This window comes from Galeopterus variegatus, unplaced genomic scaffold, assembly GCF_000696425.1.
Source record: "Galeopterus variegatus unplaced genomic scaffold, G_variegatus-3.0.2 Scaffold649, whole genome shotgun sequence".
Classification (NCBI taxonomy): domain Eukaryota; kingdom Metazoa; phylum Chordata; class Mammalia; order Dermoptera; family Cynocephalidae; genus Galeopterus; species Galeopterus variegatus.
This window is the reverse complement of record NW_007726760.1, coordinates 282,436-297,583: the sequence shown is the minus strand read 5'-3', so window position 1 is coordinate 297,583 and position 15,148 is coordinate 282,436. Positions and strand designations below refer to the sequence as shown.

Here is a 15,148-nt window from a genome sequence, read left to right as displayed (position 1 = left end):
AATATTATTCAGGTTACCTGGAAGAGTTCCTGTGCCACTAAGAATGAAGCTCCTGGCATAACAGATTCAAGCCCCTGATTAGGACAATGCCTTACCTTTCATTTCTTCCAGTACAAAATTATTTTTCAAGTTTTCTATTTGTTCTTCTCTTGCCTAGGAGAAGACTGTCCCCAGTGGATGGTTCCTATCACAATCTCTAGTAGTGAAGATCCAAACCAGGCCAAACTCAAAATTCTAATGGACAAGCCAGAGATGAATGTGGTTTTGAAAAATGTCAGACCAGACCAGTGGGTGAAGGTGAGTTCAGAAATTGCATAGCATTTTTATCTTACCTAAATTTCTTTCTTTCTTTCTTTATGCATTTTATGTCTGGCTCTAAATTCTACTACTTCAGTTTTGACAAGGACTTTAAAAGAAAAAACATTTCTAAACTTTCCTTTGTGAAATTGAAGGCCAGTTTTCCAACAGTATTGTTCAGACATTTGCCCTTATGTTAGGTAAGGGAGTGGTAGATAAGCAAATGAAAAAAGGATAGGACTAAAGAGGAAAAAAAAAACCAGTAGACTGTGTATAAAGTCACATTAACCACAACACTCGTAGTCTCATAACTTCACACTGCCCTGTCGTTGTAATGGCATGTTAACTTCAATGATGTGCTGTCATTATGTGTGTACAGCTATAATCGAGTGGGATCAGACATATAATAATCAGTTTGTGTTGCTGAAATGTTTGAAATTCCTTTAGCTGGCATTTTAAAATCGTTTCACAAAAATACCAGTGGGTAAGTATTATTTTTCATTATTCTGTACTCTGTACTTTTCATTATGGAAGTATATACTACAGACTCTTCTCACAATTGTATATTCCTAATAGGAATTGTTTCAGACTACTGTGCTTTTTAAAAAAGAGTAATTTTTCTCTTTGATTGAATTTTTAAAACATACTTAGTGGAATATTAGCATTTGAAATTATAATATGAAAGATTATGTAGCAATATGAAAAATGTCATAGATGGGGAAAACTCACATGTACACTCTAATTATAATTAAATAAATACAGGTGTTATTTCCACAGTAAAAGATAAAGAGAATCAATAAAATAATAGTTGCCTTAGAATTGTGGGGTGATTTTAAAAATATTTATATGTAAAGAGTAAAATATTTTTACCTTATTATTTTACCATTAAACTATAATCATTTGAAATTGCGCTGTAATTCCTTGAAATTCAAGATCTGAAAATTGTTATTCTGTTGATGCTGTGGGCTTAATAGATCAATATATATATATTTTTTTTTTCCTAAAAGATGACCGGTAAGGGGATCTTAACCCTTGACTGGTGTTGTCAGCACCACGCTCACCCAGTGAGCAACCGGCCATCCCTATATAGGATCCAAACCCATGGCCTTGGTGTTGTCAGCACCACTCTCTCCCAAGTGAGCCACAGGCCAGTCCTAATAGATCAATATTATTAAAGATTTAGTCTTTCTCAGAGATTTCGCTGTAGTTTTCTATATAGTAAATATTTTCTGTAAACCTAAAACCATCCACTGAGATTAGAAATAGACTTATCCACATTATTTTCTCCAACCCCTGCCATGTTCTTACTGTCCCTCACTTTAGCTTCCACTATTTCAAGTTTCTGTTTTCTTTTTTGCCTCTGTATTCAGTTTTTGACAAACTATTTCTGTCTTTATGTGTTGTTTTGTTTAATCCTTGTCTGTTAGCATATATGGTCTTTGTTGTTATTTATTCAGATATATCTAAAATCAAAACACCTTTTACACATACAAAACATTGATATAAAAAATAAATGGAACTGTTTAATAGTACCTACTGGATATCTTTTCAGTTAAACCTGGGAACAGTTGGATTTTATCGGACCCAATACAGCTCTGCCATGCTGGAAAGTTTATTACCAGGCATTCGTGACCTTTCTCTGCCCCCTGTGGATCGACTTGGATTACAGAATGACCTCTTCTCTTTGGTGAGCATCTCTCATTTAAGTAATTGATGGATTTTGTTGATTAAAGGATTTTGTTTTTTATGAAGTGTCTGAAACATAATTAGAAGAATGTGATTCTTCCTGAAAGTTAAACTAGAACTCTTTGGGACTAGAGGAAATGACTAATTGTTAATTAACATGACAAGATTGAACCTATACAATTTACTAGAAGAAAATCCCATTTCACTATGCCTAAACCAGTTTTTTGCAACTATCTTTAGTTAAACTGTCTTTTGTAAGGCAGAAAGTCTTTTCTTTTCAGTAGAAATAACTATTTCTATGAGCCTTGAAGAAATTTCCCTACTGATACATTTTTTAAAATAATTAATTCAGAGTGATTTTATGTTTTTCTAAAATAGTGGTTGTAGTTTACTGGGAAAGGTAGAATTTTTTGTTTTTTTTGTCTTTTTCCGTGTCCGGCAACGGATCGCAACCCTCAGTGTCGCCCCCTACCGGACCAGGACCGGCAACGGGATCGCAACCCTCGGTGTTGCCCCCGTGCCTCGCTCAGCCAGTGAGCGGGAACCGGTCCGTATGTGGGATCCGAACCCTCGGCGGGAGCGCCTCCTGTGCAGTTGGCTGCTGTAACAGAAGTTCTTTTTCCTAACTCTATAGTTATTTCTGAAAGGACTCTGAATTTGCAGTGCCTTCCAGTTTGTGTTCTTTTAGAAATGAGTATAGAGGAGGCTTAAGTTGACACAGTTTGTAGGTACAACTTTGAAAGAGCCTCTGTCAAAAACCCAAGTCCCAACTATTTTTGAAACTTTTCTGAAAATATGAGCGTTTTCAAAACAGAAACAAAGCCAGTGCCCCAGAAACTGAGTAGAAATAGGAAGTTAACTGGGTTTGTTGTTGTTATTCCAAAATTAGTGGGATTTTAGTGTAATTTTTTTTAATAGTTCTTTTATAAGTAACAAATAAGGACTGTTGTGAGAATAGGATTGTTATTCTAACAGTGTTCTTCTGAGTTTATATAGACTCATTTCCTTAAACCCAAGAAATTATTAAAGTAGATAATGCCAAAAATGCATGCTTTTATTTTTTTGTTTTGTTTTCTTTGAAGACTAGGTTAATTTGTGTTTTTTCCTATCCCAGGCTCGAGCTGGAATCATTAGCACTGTAGAGGTTCTAAAAGTCATGGAGGCTTTTGTGAATGAGCCCAATTATACTGTATGGAGCGACCTGAGCTGTAACCTGGGGATTCTCTCAACTCTCTTGTCCCACACAGACTTCTATGAGGAAATCCAGGAGTTTGTGAAAGATGTCTTTTCACCTATAGGGGAGAGACTAGGCTGGGATCCCAAACCTGGAGAAGGTAATGGATGTACAGAATGGAGAAAGAATCAGAGATTGGTACTTTTTTATTCACCTGTGGTTAATTAATATTATATAATTTAGCATCATCTTTGTATCTACTGGTTGTTACTATATATTCAGCTGGCCAGAAATTAAGACTTAAATCTTATAAGCCTACTGATAAAGTTACATCGATCACAAACATAGAAACAGTAGTGGTTATATGTATTCATTGCTACATATGATGTGTGCACAATGGTGGAAATAAAAATCTTTTATACAGTTCCAAAGGCCCATTTATAGTCACAGTGATGTAAATAAAAATCTTCTACAGAGTTCCAAACGCCCTTTTACAGTCAAGAAAAGCTAAAGGGAATTTTGGTTTATTTTATTTATTATTACCATAAATACCAGACACCTTACGTACAAGTTACAAAGGTGCTGAGACACACGGGGTCAGCTTTTTGAATTAAGGAAGTTATTTGTCTTCTACGTAGGTTTTCTCCTTCATGATTATTTTTGTAATCATATATTGACTCTTTTTGCTGTCATTGCTTACTCATTGTCAATGTTGGGAATGTGTCAATGTTGGGAATGGTGATTTGAAGGCTTTAAATATAATTATTTTCTACCATCTGCTAATAACTAACGATGGTATTTCCTCTTGACCAGTCTTTCTTTTTTTTTTACTCTCCACTATACAAATGAAGAAGACCTTCTGACCAGTCTTGATCTGGGAGTCTTTTGAAATAAGAATAATAACAGCAATATGTAGAACTCTATGTGTTTTCTTCATTGATTCAACAAGTATTTATACAGCTAGTAAATGCTGACTACTGTTATAGGAGCTGGTGATACAGCAGCAAACAAAACATTGCCCTATGCGGCTTACATGTCTAGCGGGAGACACAGCAAGCAATTAAATATATAATGTTCTAGGTGGCAGCAAGTATCATTAGGAAACATAAAGTCTGGTAAGATAGGTAAGGAGTACTAGGCCAAAAATGCGTGCTAGTGTTTTTTGTTTTGTTTTATTTGAAGACTAGGTTAATTTATATTTTTTCCTATCCCAGGCTCTATCTCTATTTTATAGAAAGTTGTTTGGGAAACCATCAATGCTAAGGTGATATTTGAGTATAAGCAGAGATCTGAAGGAGAGAGCTGTGAGGACATCAAAAACACCTTTATTATATATAGGGAGATGCCTTTAGTTTCCTACCTGTACAGATGGGAAAATCACATATAGCAAAATAATAAAATATTGCCTTGCATCACACAGCAAGTCAGTACCAGAACCAGAATTATAAATTGCTTCTTAGAACTGTCATGACAGTGTGTAGTTATGTCATCTATTAATCTTCTATGGTTTTCTTTATTTTTTTATTGAGTTGTAATTTAAATATAGCAAATTTTTAACTTAATTGGAATATTTTAAATATTACTGTTTGATGACTTTTGGTAAATTCATACAAGATTTCCATCACCCAGAAGGTTGCCTCAGGCCCCTTTTCAATCAGTCCCTGACACATGAGACTCCCTTACCCTCCTCACACAAATACTATTTTGACTTTCATCCTAAATTAATATTCTCTTCTACATTTTATAAATAGAATAATATGTGTTTTGTTCTTATAGCTAGCTTCTCTCGCTATGTTTTTGAGATATATCCAGGTTGTTCATTCCTTTTTGTTGAGTAGTATTTCATTGTATAAATGTACTTTTATTTGTGCATTGTACTGTTGTGAACTATCAGATTTGTGTGCTAATGCTAACTTTTGAGATATAATTCACATTCCATAAAATTCACCCTCTTAAAGTATACAATTCATTGTTTTTTTAGTATGTTCACAAGGTTGTGCGATCATCTAATTCCAGAACAATTTCTTCATCCCCCAAATAAACCCTGTACCCATTGGCAGTCACTTCCCATTCACTGGCAATCACTAATCTACTTTCTAGTTCATGGTTTGCTTTTTCTGGAATTATACAATACGTGGTCTTTTGTGCCTGGCTTCTTTCACTTAGCATAATGTTTTCATGGTTCATCCATGTTGTAGCATATATCAGTACTTTATTCCTTTTTTTATGGCTGAATAATATTCCATTGTGTGGATATACCATGTTTTGTTTATTCATCAGTTGATAGGCAGTTGATTCCACTTTTTGGCTATAATGAATTAATTCTGCTGTGAACATTTGTGTACAAGTTTTTGTGTAGGCATATGCTTTGATTTCTCTGGGATATACACCTAAGAGTAAAATTGCTAGGTTATATGATTACTCTGTGTTTAACCTTTTGGGGAATTGCTAAAACATTTTTCTAAGTGGCTGTATCATTTTACATTCCTGCCAGCAATGTTTGAGGGTTCCAATTTCTTCACATCCTTGCCAGTACTTGTTATTGTCTATCTTTGATTATAGCTGTTGTAGTGGGTATGAAGTGGTATATCATTGTGGTTTCGATTTGTATTTCCCTAATGACTGGTGATGTTGAACATGTTTTTATGTGCTTATTGGCTGTTTCCATATATCTGGGCGAATGGATCCACCAGATTTTGATTTTAAAAATCTAAGATTTTGGTTCATTGTACACAGAGCATATTAGTTCCATATGTCATCTTTCTCTGAACCTTGAGTCAAAACTGCATGATCAAAGTCTGTTCTTTTCATATGTAATCCTTAGCAGTGTGATTAACTACAATGAGGTGAACACTTAATAAATTCAGATAGTTGGCATTTGTGACTATAGACAAAGTTAGGAAATTTATTTGCTTGTCTAGTTTGTTTATCACCACTCTTAGGATTTAGTAAATTTAAGTCAAGTCTTCTCTCAAGTATTATGGTAATTGTTTATGTTTGTTTAGGGCCATGGACTTGGTATAACACAATTATAAGATATCCAAGTGGCAAACTTGTAAAAACAGGCTTTTTAAGTATTCCTGTCTCTTTTACTTCTCAATCAGGTCATCTAGATGCACTCCTGAGGGGCTTGGTTCTGGGCAAACTAGGAAAAGCAGGACATAAGGCAACATTAGAAGAAGCTCGTCGTCGGTTTAAAGACCATGTGGAAGGAAAACAGATTCTCTCTGCTGATCTGAGGAGTCCTGTAGGTTTTCATAATAAATTCCCTTGATTTCTGGGTGACTGCATCATTGTGTGAAGCATGAAACTTCTTTACTAATAACCAGAACTGACCTAAGAACTGACTTCACAAACCATGTCTGACTCTGTTTTATTATGTACCATTTATCTAAAGCTGGTTTGTAGCCAGCTTCTCATTTGTTTAAAGTTTCTCAGTCAGCACTGCAGTGCTGGAAGGTGATTAGCCATGCACATTCCTTTGAGATAGCTGGTGTGCTTTACTGTTAGGACATGCCATCTACCTTTGTGGTTGTTCATGGAATTATTAACTCCTTACCACAATTTGTATGTAGTATCTACACATGACTTTATAATTTTCTTGACGAAGGTGATTAGCCATGCACATTCCTTTGAGATAGCTGGTGTGCTTTACTGTTAGGACATGCCATCTACCTTTGTGGTTGTTCATGGAGTTATTAACTCCTTACCACAATTTGTATGTAGTATCTACACATGACTTTATAATTTTCTTGACTTGCTTTCTGTCTTAACAGTAGAATATTTGAAATAAGATATATTTAGTCCAATGACATCTTTTTTGTTCTTACATTCTCTTATAGGTCTATCTGACTGTTTTGAAGCATGGTGATGGTACTACTTTAGACATTATGCTAAAGGTGAGTATATTTGAAAAAAAAAAGTCCCAGCAAAAGAAATATATGCATACTGCAGACATGCAAATATTAAACTATGGGAGAAATAAATAATGTCTATCCATGTATACTAACAATATGATGCCAAAAGTCAGCTTGTTTTTTTTTCCATTGCTTTTTCACTCACTACTTTATGCATCTTAAATCTTAACACTGCAGTGTTCATTTTGATTAACAAGCCAAGTTCTTTAAATTTTTATCTTCAATATAAACTTACTTGGTGTTCTTCCCATTCTAAGTGAAAGGTTTTTTTTTTCTGTGTTTAGAAAAGGGATAGATAGATGATCAGGTATCTCAAGGGTTTAAGCTATGTAAGAGTCCCTTATGAACGAATAGGAAATTAACTCACCTGCCTTCATAGCCTCTCTGGTTTTCCCAGGGTAACTGGCATATAATTAAACTCTGGCTGAGACAAAATGTGGACAAAACTTTCCATGTCCTTATAATGGCAGCAATCTGTTTGAAAGTTTGAATCAATGGTAATCCTGTGGAACAAGTGCAATCTCCAGTCCCCATCCATGCAGTTACCAGTCTATAAGGAAATGACTTGACTGTACTGGTTGCATTAGAAGGGAAGGGAGTCAAATCTACTTGTTACCATCATATAAAATGTGCCTAAATATCCAAATCATCCATCAAACCTATAAAACCCATTCATTAAAAGATACACACTTAGGGGCTGGCCCGTGGCTCACTCGGGAGAGTGCGGTGCTGATAACACCAAGGGCCCCAGGTTCGGATCCCGTGTAGGGATGGCCGGTTTGCTCACTGGCTGAGCGTGGTGCTGACAACACCAAGTCAAGGGTTAAGATCCCCTTACTGGTCATCTTTAAAAAAAAAAAAAAAGATACACACTTAGGACAAGAGAGGAATGTGCTTTACTACTTCTACCTTTCATAGATTAAGAACACTTTTCTGATTCCAAGTGGATTGTAAATCTAAATTCTAGTATTTTAGTGTTGAAAATGATTAGGATGGGGACTGGCCGGTTGGCTCAGTTGGTTAGAGTGTGGTGCTGATAAAACCAAGGTCCGGGATTCCATCCCTGTAGTGGCCGGCGAGAGAGAGAGAGAGAGAGAGAGACACACACACAGAGAGACACACACACAGAGAGACACACACACACACACACACACGTTTTGAAAAATTTAAACTTTGCTTAAGAAACTGTACCTCAAAATGTACCTCTTTGCCCTGTTGTACATGAGTTGCCTTTCTAATAATATAAAAGTTGTGTTTTGGGTTTGCCTTTCAGCCTGATATTAAGGTTTCTTCTCAGTTTTAATGTTCTGTGAACCCGTGTACCATAAATCGTGTGTGTATGAAATGTGTATGAAATGGGACATTTTGTATTTTTTTAGTCTATTCCATAAAGGCATGGGAAACAAGAGTGACTCTGAAAATTTTATGGCAGATAACTTGACATTTTTGTGTCATGACACACTTAAGAATTTACACGAGTCTTTATGTTTAATTTATTTGACAGGAGGGCTCTTAACTGTAGTTGGTAGTATATTTGGAATGTGGTGTTAGAGTGCCATCTAGTGGACTACTATAACAAATTCTCTTTGGGGGAAAAATGCTGCTTGAAAGTCAGAATTCAGACCTTGAATATTGGAGCTGAAAAGGACCTTAGAAATCATCTTTCCACCCCCCTCATTTTACAGATGGGGAAACTGAGACCCGGAGAGGTTAAGGACTTAGTCAAGATCACACAGCTAGTTAGAGGCAAAACTGGGACTAGAACCCAGGTCTCCCGACTTCCTATCTATTTTACCACACTGCGCTCAAAAGAGTCCAAAGGAAAGGAAGAGGAAACTGGGAGCTGTGATGGGGTCTGCAGACACTGGTCAGTGTTAAATCTTAAGGAGGAGAAAAGGTCAAGAGAGTCTGTAAATTAAGTTGTCTTGAAGAGGTATCTCATACATTTGTAGTTTTAATGTTTTAAAATATAATATTTTGTTATTACAAGAAAAATATTTTGTATATTCACTATGGAAGTTTTAGAGACTAGAAAAGTATAAAGAAGAAAATAAAACTTACCTGTTATTTTAAAAAAAGCGCACATCACAAAAATAGCTTGCATAATATCTCATTCCAGGTTTGGTAATGTACATATAGTAGCAATTTTATTTTTTCTTTATGCGTCTCTATCTTTCTAATATTCTGCATTCAGTATGTGCTGCTTTTGCAGTTAAAAAAATGTAAAGATGCATAATCCCACTTATTAGAGACTGTCATTAGTTAATATTAACCCTTTTTTTTTTTTACCCCTTCACAATAGATTTTTTTAAATTTAGCATCATTTTGTTTTGTCTCATTTTTTCACTTAAATATCAAGAACATGTTTATGTCATGAAATATTCTTAAAATATAACTTTCAATTATGCGTTTTTTAAATAAGTAAATAATTACAGTATTCAACTGTTGGATATTTAGATTATTTTTAATTTTTTATTATTATAAATTGATGACCTTTAATGGTATAGGATTACTAACGAACCTTAGCCAGATATCATTGATGTAAAGAATTTGGCCATGACAGATTTACCCCTTCAGTCTTGTCAAACTGCTCACAATTGATGACAGGCTATTTATCTAATGAGCACTTACGTCTAGTGTTGTAATATTTACTGTAATAATAACTTACTGTAATAGCATATGACAAATTTAGTGCCCAAGCATCTTGGAAAGTATTGTCTTTTGTTAATTCAATACCCTGCCAATCTTACCCAGTGAGAATGTAGAGCAGAAGTTTTACCTTATTGGGGAAGAAACTCATAGAAGCATATGAAGAACTTTGAAGGGAGAATTAACTCTCCCTGTATTTTTTCCCTATAGCTTCACAAACAAGCAGATATGCAAGAAGAGAAAAACCGAATTGAAAGAGTCCTTGGAGCTACTCTTTTGCCTGACCTGATTCAAAAAGTCCTCACGTTTGCACTTTCAGTAAGTTACAGTGAAAACTGCTTTTAGAAGGTATTGTTGCCCATTGATCTGTGACAGTGTCTTCGTGTCTTTGATTCAGTATCCTCTTGATCTTCCTTAACCCTAGAGGAAGGCTTCCTCTTCTGGGAAAACTGGCATGAGCTTTTGTTACTTACTGACTTCTGTTATCTCCTACTAGTGGTGAGAATCAGAATAGCAGAGAGAGGAAACAAATTCTCCAGAATGGGAACCGTGAGGACAGGGACTCTTAACTTGGAAGCTAACTTGCCTCTTTACCTACTTTGTGCCCATTTCTTTTTTTTTTACCCTATAGGATCTCAGGCAAGTATCTGTTGAGCAGCCTGTTTGTTCGTACCTGTCCCAATGCCTCATTCTCAATTTGGCTGATCTTTAGGTTAAACATTCTCCTCTTTGCTGGAAGCTTCTAGTGCCAGTTATTCCTGAACCAAGGAATGAGTGTCTTTAATGTGGATACTTGGGTATCTCAATAGTATGTTGCACTTTCTGGCACCAGATGATGTTTTGGATCTAGACTTTTCGTTCTCTTTCTCTTTAGGAAGAGGTACGTCCACAGGATACTGTTTCCGTAATTGGTGGAGTAGCTGGAGGCAGCAAGCATGGGAGAAAAGCTGCTTGGAAATTCATAAAGGACAACTGGGAAGAACTTTATAATAGATACCAGGGAGGATTCTTAATATCCAGACTAATAAAGGTATGTGAAACTTTTTGAGTGGCTTGCTAATCATGGGTGTTATTGAGTGACATCCATGATTCACTAGACCCATAGATCATGTTGTTTGCTCTTTCAGAGTTCCCAAAAATAGTTACTGGCTTTGTTTAAGGGCTTCTCCCTGAAGTTGGGAAAGAATGGAATGATTTGTCTTTAGGGTTAAAGGAAGTTTGTCCCAGCCTCTATTAGTTTCACTTACTATTTCAAACCATTGTTTTTTCAGCTATCAGTTGAGGGATTTGCAGTTGATAAAATGGCTGGAGAGGTTAAGGTAAGGAAAGTACTGTTTACTTTTCACTTTTCAATCGAGTAAGTAAAAACACTAAATAATCCACTTGTAATCACAGAGTGTTAGGATAATGTACTTTAGTGTCTCCTTGTTTTTGCTTGGAGAAAGACATCTTAGATTGTATCTTTAATATTTGAAAGAATTTAGAGTTGGGATCATCTTTGAGGGCATTGAAATATGGTTGAAAAAATGTGAAACCTGGAGTCGGTTGACCTGGGTGGATATCTGAGCTCTGTCCCATTTTAGCTGTGTCTCTGAGCAAGTTTTTAAACCCCCGTGAATCTGTTTCCCCATCTGTAAAATGAGGTGATGATAAGATTGTTATTTAGATAGGCAACATAAACATGGTAGCACTGGAACAGAGTAGGTTCTTGATATTAGCTCTTTTTCCCTTTCTAATGACCTTCATAGGTCTGTTTTATGCACAATGAGACTAGATGATTATGTAGAGACTCTCCTCTTAGCCCTTATAAAGGTTGATAGACATAGTTAATTTAGTATCGACTTGGACCTGGTGAAGTTCAGCATTTGGGGGACAAATCTACGTGGACTAGGAAAACCTTCCATTGCATTAACTGCTAAGTATTTTTAGAATGTCACTTTGCCTTCATCTTTTTGAAGGCAAGGAGGTTATTGAGTATGAGTTTGGGAGTTCTGAGAGCTACAATATAGTATGGTTCATTCTATGGACCATTGTTAGGAATAAGTTTTATTTCAGATCTTCTTGAGAAAACAGCGAAAGACTTAGTGTCTCTGCCTCCATTTAGTTTATACTGTGTATTGTATTGTATAAACAATTATTTTCTGGTAAAGGTAATAACTGTTATGAAAGAGAAATACATACTGGGTTTTGGGGGAGGGTAGTGGCCAAGCTGAGGCCGTAGGTAGGAGCCAGCCCATGCAGGGCCATACAGGGCATACTGAGAATTGCCTACGAAGGGGAAGTCCTTGAATGATTTATAAATAAGAGAGGGACTCCATCTGATTTGCGTTGTAAAATTTTCAATCTGGCTGCAATCTGGGGAATAGTCTGGAATAAGGAAAAGAAGATGGGAAGCTAACTCTCCAAGCAAGAATGATACAGGAACTTAGAGCAGGGTAGTGGTGCTAGTGGAAGAGAGAGAGCAGTGAAAGAAATTCAGGGGCTTGATTTTGTTCATATTTAATTCAACAATATTTGCTGAGTGGCTTTTCTGTGTTAACATATCTGGGAGAGGAAGAAAAAAGTCAAGGATAATTCCCAGGTTTTTGGTATGTAAATGTTGGTGCTATTTGTTGAGATGGAACTGGAGGAAGACTTGTATATAGCTGAGGCCCTCAAAACCCAACCATGATTAGGAGCTTTGGAGCAGGAGCTATTGTCATGTAGGTAAATAAGGTTATTGATTTCTAAAAGTTCTAAACTTAATCTGATGAATTATTCGTTCTCTTTTATACCTGTGATGACTATTTCAAAGGAAAGGCCCCCATCATTCTGCTTGTTGGTATTTAAGAGTTGCTTTGTTTTCTATGAAACCAGGTGTACTTCATTAGAAAATAGTGTATTAAACTTTTTTTTTTTGGCAGCTGGCTGGCATGGGGATCCAAACCCGTGACCTTGGTGTTAAAAGGCTGTGCTCTAACCAACTGAGCTAACTGGCCAGCCCTGTTTATTTAACTTATAACCAATAAACATCATGATAAATTATAAGAAACTCAGAAATAGTTTTATCCTGTGAACAATATGAGATTATGGAATGTTTAATTAAATTAAGGGTATAGCAGCAATTTAAAGTCCTTGGTTTTATCATCCCTGACAAATTAATCTTTATTTGAGCAGCCAAAATGTGTTGAGTACTCTGTGCCAGGTATTTTGCTAAATGCTTATATGGGTTTTCTCTTTAATCTTCTGGAGTAAACAGTTTCTTATAGATGAGAAAACTGAAGAGTTAGAGCAGATAATTTCATTTACTCAAAGTCACAGGCTATTACATTACCAAGCCTAGATTTAAGACTCAAGTCTGAGTTCAAAGGCTAGATTAACCACTAGACAATTAGCTTAAAAGAAAGGCAGTAGGTTCTGTCTCTTTACTATTAACTTTTGATTAGGCATGTGATATTTGGGGGAGAATTCCTATATGCAGGTCCAAGCAGTTGCTTGTTTTCTTTTAGCCTGAGGTTGGTAGTGAGTGGTATATTCTCACAACTGAGTCTTACGAGTCCTATATACAGACCAGTGGGTATGTTTTCATAACCTGTGATATTAGCTTCTTACTATTGCTAGTAAAGTCTTATGTTCGGGTTGTTTTATACCAGGCTTTCTTCGAGAGTCACCCAGCTCCTTCAGCTGAGCGTACCATCCAGCAGTGTTGTGAAAATATCCTGCTGAATGCTGCGTGGCTAAAGCGAGATGCTGAGAGCATCCACCAGTACCTCCTTCAGCGAAAGGCCTCACCACCTACAGTGTGAACGCTGTGCCGCCGCTGTGGTTCTGCTGCTTCACTGCAGAGATAAGGTGGAGCTTCCGGACAGCTGATTCATATGCCAAGAATGTGGAGTCTTCTTTCAAACCAGTGGGGGTTGGACAATGAATGTAGTTAACTGGTTCCTGCTCACACTCCAGAATTAAATTCTATTGAAAAAGGAAAATCAGCAATTCAGCAAAAAATAAAAAATAAAAAAATAAAAATGTAAATATGATAGTAATAAAATAGAGCATAACGAAACTGTGAAACTTCCTGAAGCCTTGTCAGTGGTTAAAAGTATTTAACACTCTCCTGTTAATGACAGATTTTCTGTTTTTATAACCTACCAAAAGGAAACTCGAGGCTTCTGGGTGAAGATGATTTTTGTGAAGTGGGTTCTGTAAGCAGCCTACAAGCCAAGGGCAGTGTCCATTCATGGGAGTGGTTAAACACGAAAGGCTGATAGCTGGTATAACATAGTTGGAGTCTGTGCATAATTCCAAGTGGTTTTTCTTTTTCTTTTTTTGGCATGGAGACTGATCGGGAAGATATATTTTCCTGCATAACTCAATCTGAACCAAGGATTGTAGTTTTCCTCCTTGCCTCCCTTCTGTGTGACCCCTTGGCCAAAAAATAAAAATAAAAAAAAACCTACCCTGTTCTGGGTTTTTTCCTCCCTTTAGTTTCACCCCCAACCCCCACCCCTTGGTGTTCTTCGTAGAGATAAAAAAAATAATAAGGAAACATCTTTCATAGCCACATTAAATAAGAGAGACATTATTTTTTCTTTCTTTGTAAAGGTAACTTTTAAGAACCCTGAAATGCATATAGGTGAGACAATAGAATTAAAAAGATTTTCAACCAGGCCTTTCTGAAAGAATTATTCCGCTATAAAAATGGTCATAGTTGTCTGACAAGCCAACTATTGAACCGCTTCATAACAGTATCAACACTGGCTTCTCCTGGTTCATTTTGTGTGTGTGAGAAGTCAGTGGTAACTGCTGTAGGGCCTGTATGTTAGTGGTAACTGATTTAAAAAACAAAAACTGTAAGCCTTCTTGTGCCACTCTTTGCTTCAACAGTATATCCTACTAACAAGCCTCACCTATCTAATCCAGTGAGTTTTAACTCTAAATCTCATTCCCTTCCATTTTCCCTACCTTTTTTTTCTTTTCTTTCTTTTTCCTTTAAAAATTTTTTTGTGTTATTAACAGAAATTCATATTTGGTGTGGCTTAACTGTATTTCAGAAGGTCATCAGATTGTGAGACTGCTTCCTTGAAACATTTTGTGCTATTGTTTTAAAAAAATAATAATTAAAAAACAGTTGGCGTTAATAAAAATGTCAATGTGAAATTGATGTCCTGATTTCTTTTATTCTCTGATAAGAAACTTAAAAACTTTTCTATCATTCCCTAGGATTATAAGAAGTTTAACTAAGGGCCGGCCCGTGGCTCACTTGGGAGAGCGTGGTGCTGACAACACCAAGTCAAGGGTTAATATCCCCTTACTGTTTTTTTTTTTTTTTTTTTTTTTTTAAGTTTATCACAAGATTTTTTGAGTTTATGAAAATCCAGTTCCTGAATTCCTTTTTCTTTTGGTGGCTGGCTGGTACAGGGATCTGAACCCTTGACCTTAGCGTTAC

At 36.2% G+C, this 15,148-nt stretch overlaps 1 protein-coding gene across 1 annotated transcript in view; it reads left to right on the top strand.

The window, feature by feature from the left end:
* The window catches only part of NPEPPS (aminopeptidase puromycin sensitive), a 79,981-nt gene extending 65,122 nt beyond the window's left edge, over positions 1–14,859 (top strand). Inside the window, exons 14-22 of the mRNA XM_008570974.1 lie at positions 158–297; positions 1,850–1,984; positions 3,098–3,317; positions 6,262–6,404; positions 7,000–7,056; positions 9,934–10,041; positions 10,598–10,753; positions 10,995–11,042; positions 13,356–14,859. Of these exons, the coding sequence (XP_008569196.1) occupies positions 158–297; positions 1,850–1,984; positions 3,098–3,317; positions 6,262–6,404; positions 7,000–7,056; positions 9,934–10,041; positions 10,598–10,753; positions 10,995–11,042; positions 13,356–13,508 (1,160 nt within the window). The 3' untranslated portion in view covers positions 13,509–14,859. The remainder of the gene's footprint in view (positions 1–157; positions 298–1,849; positions 1,985–3,097; positions 3,318–6,261; positions 6,405–6,999; positions 7,057–9,933; positions 10,042–10,597; positions 10,754–10,994; positions 11,043–13,355) is intronic.
* Positions 14,860–15,148: the final 289 nt, after the last annotated feature.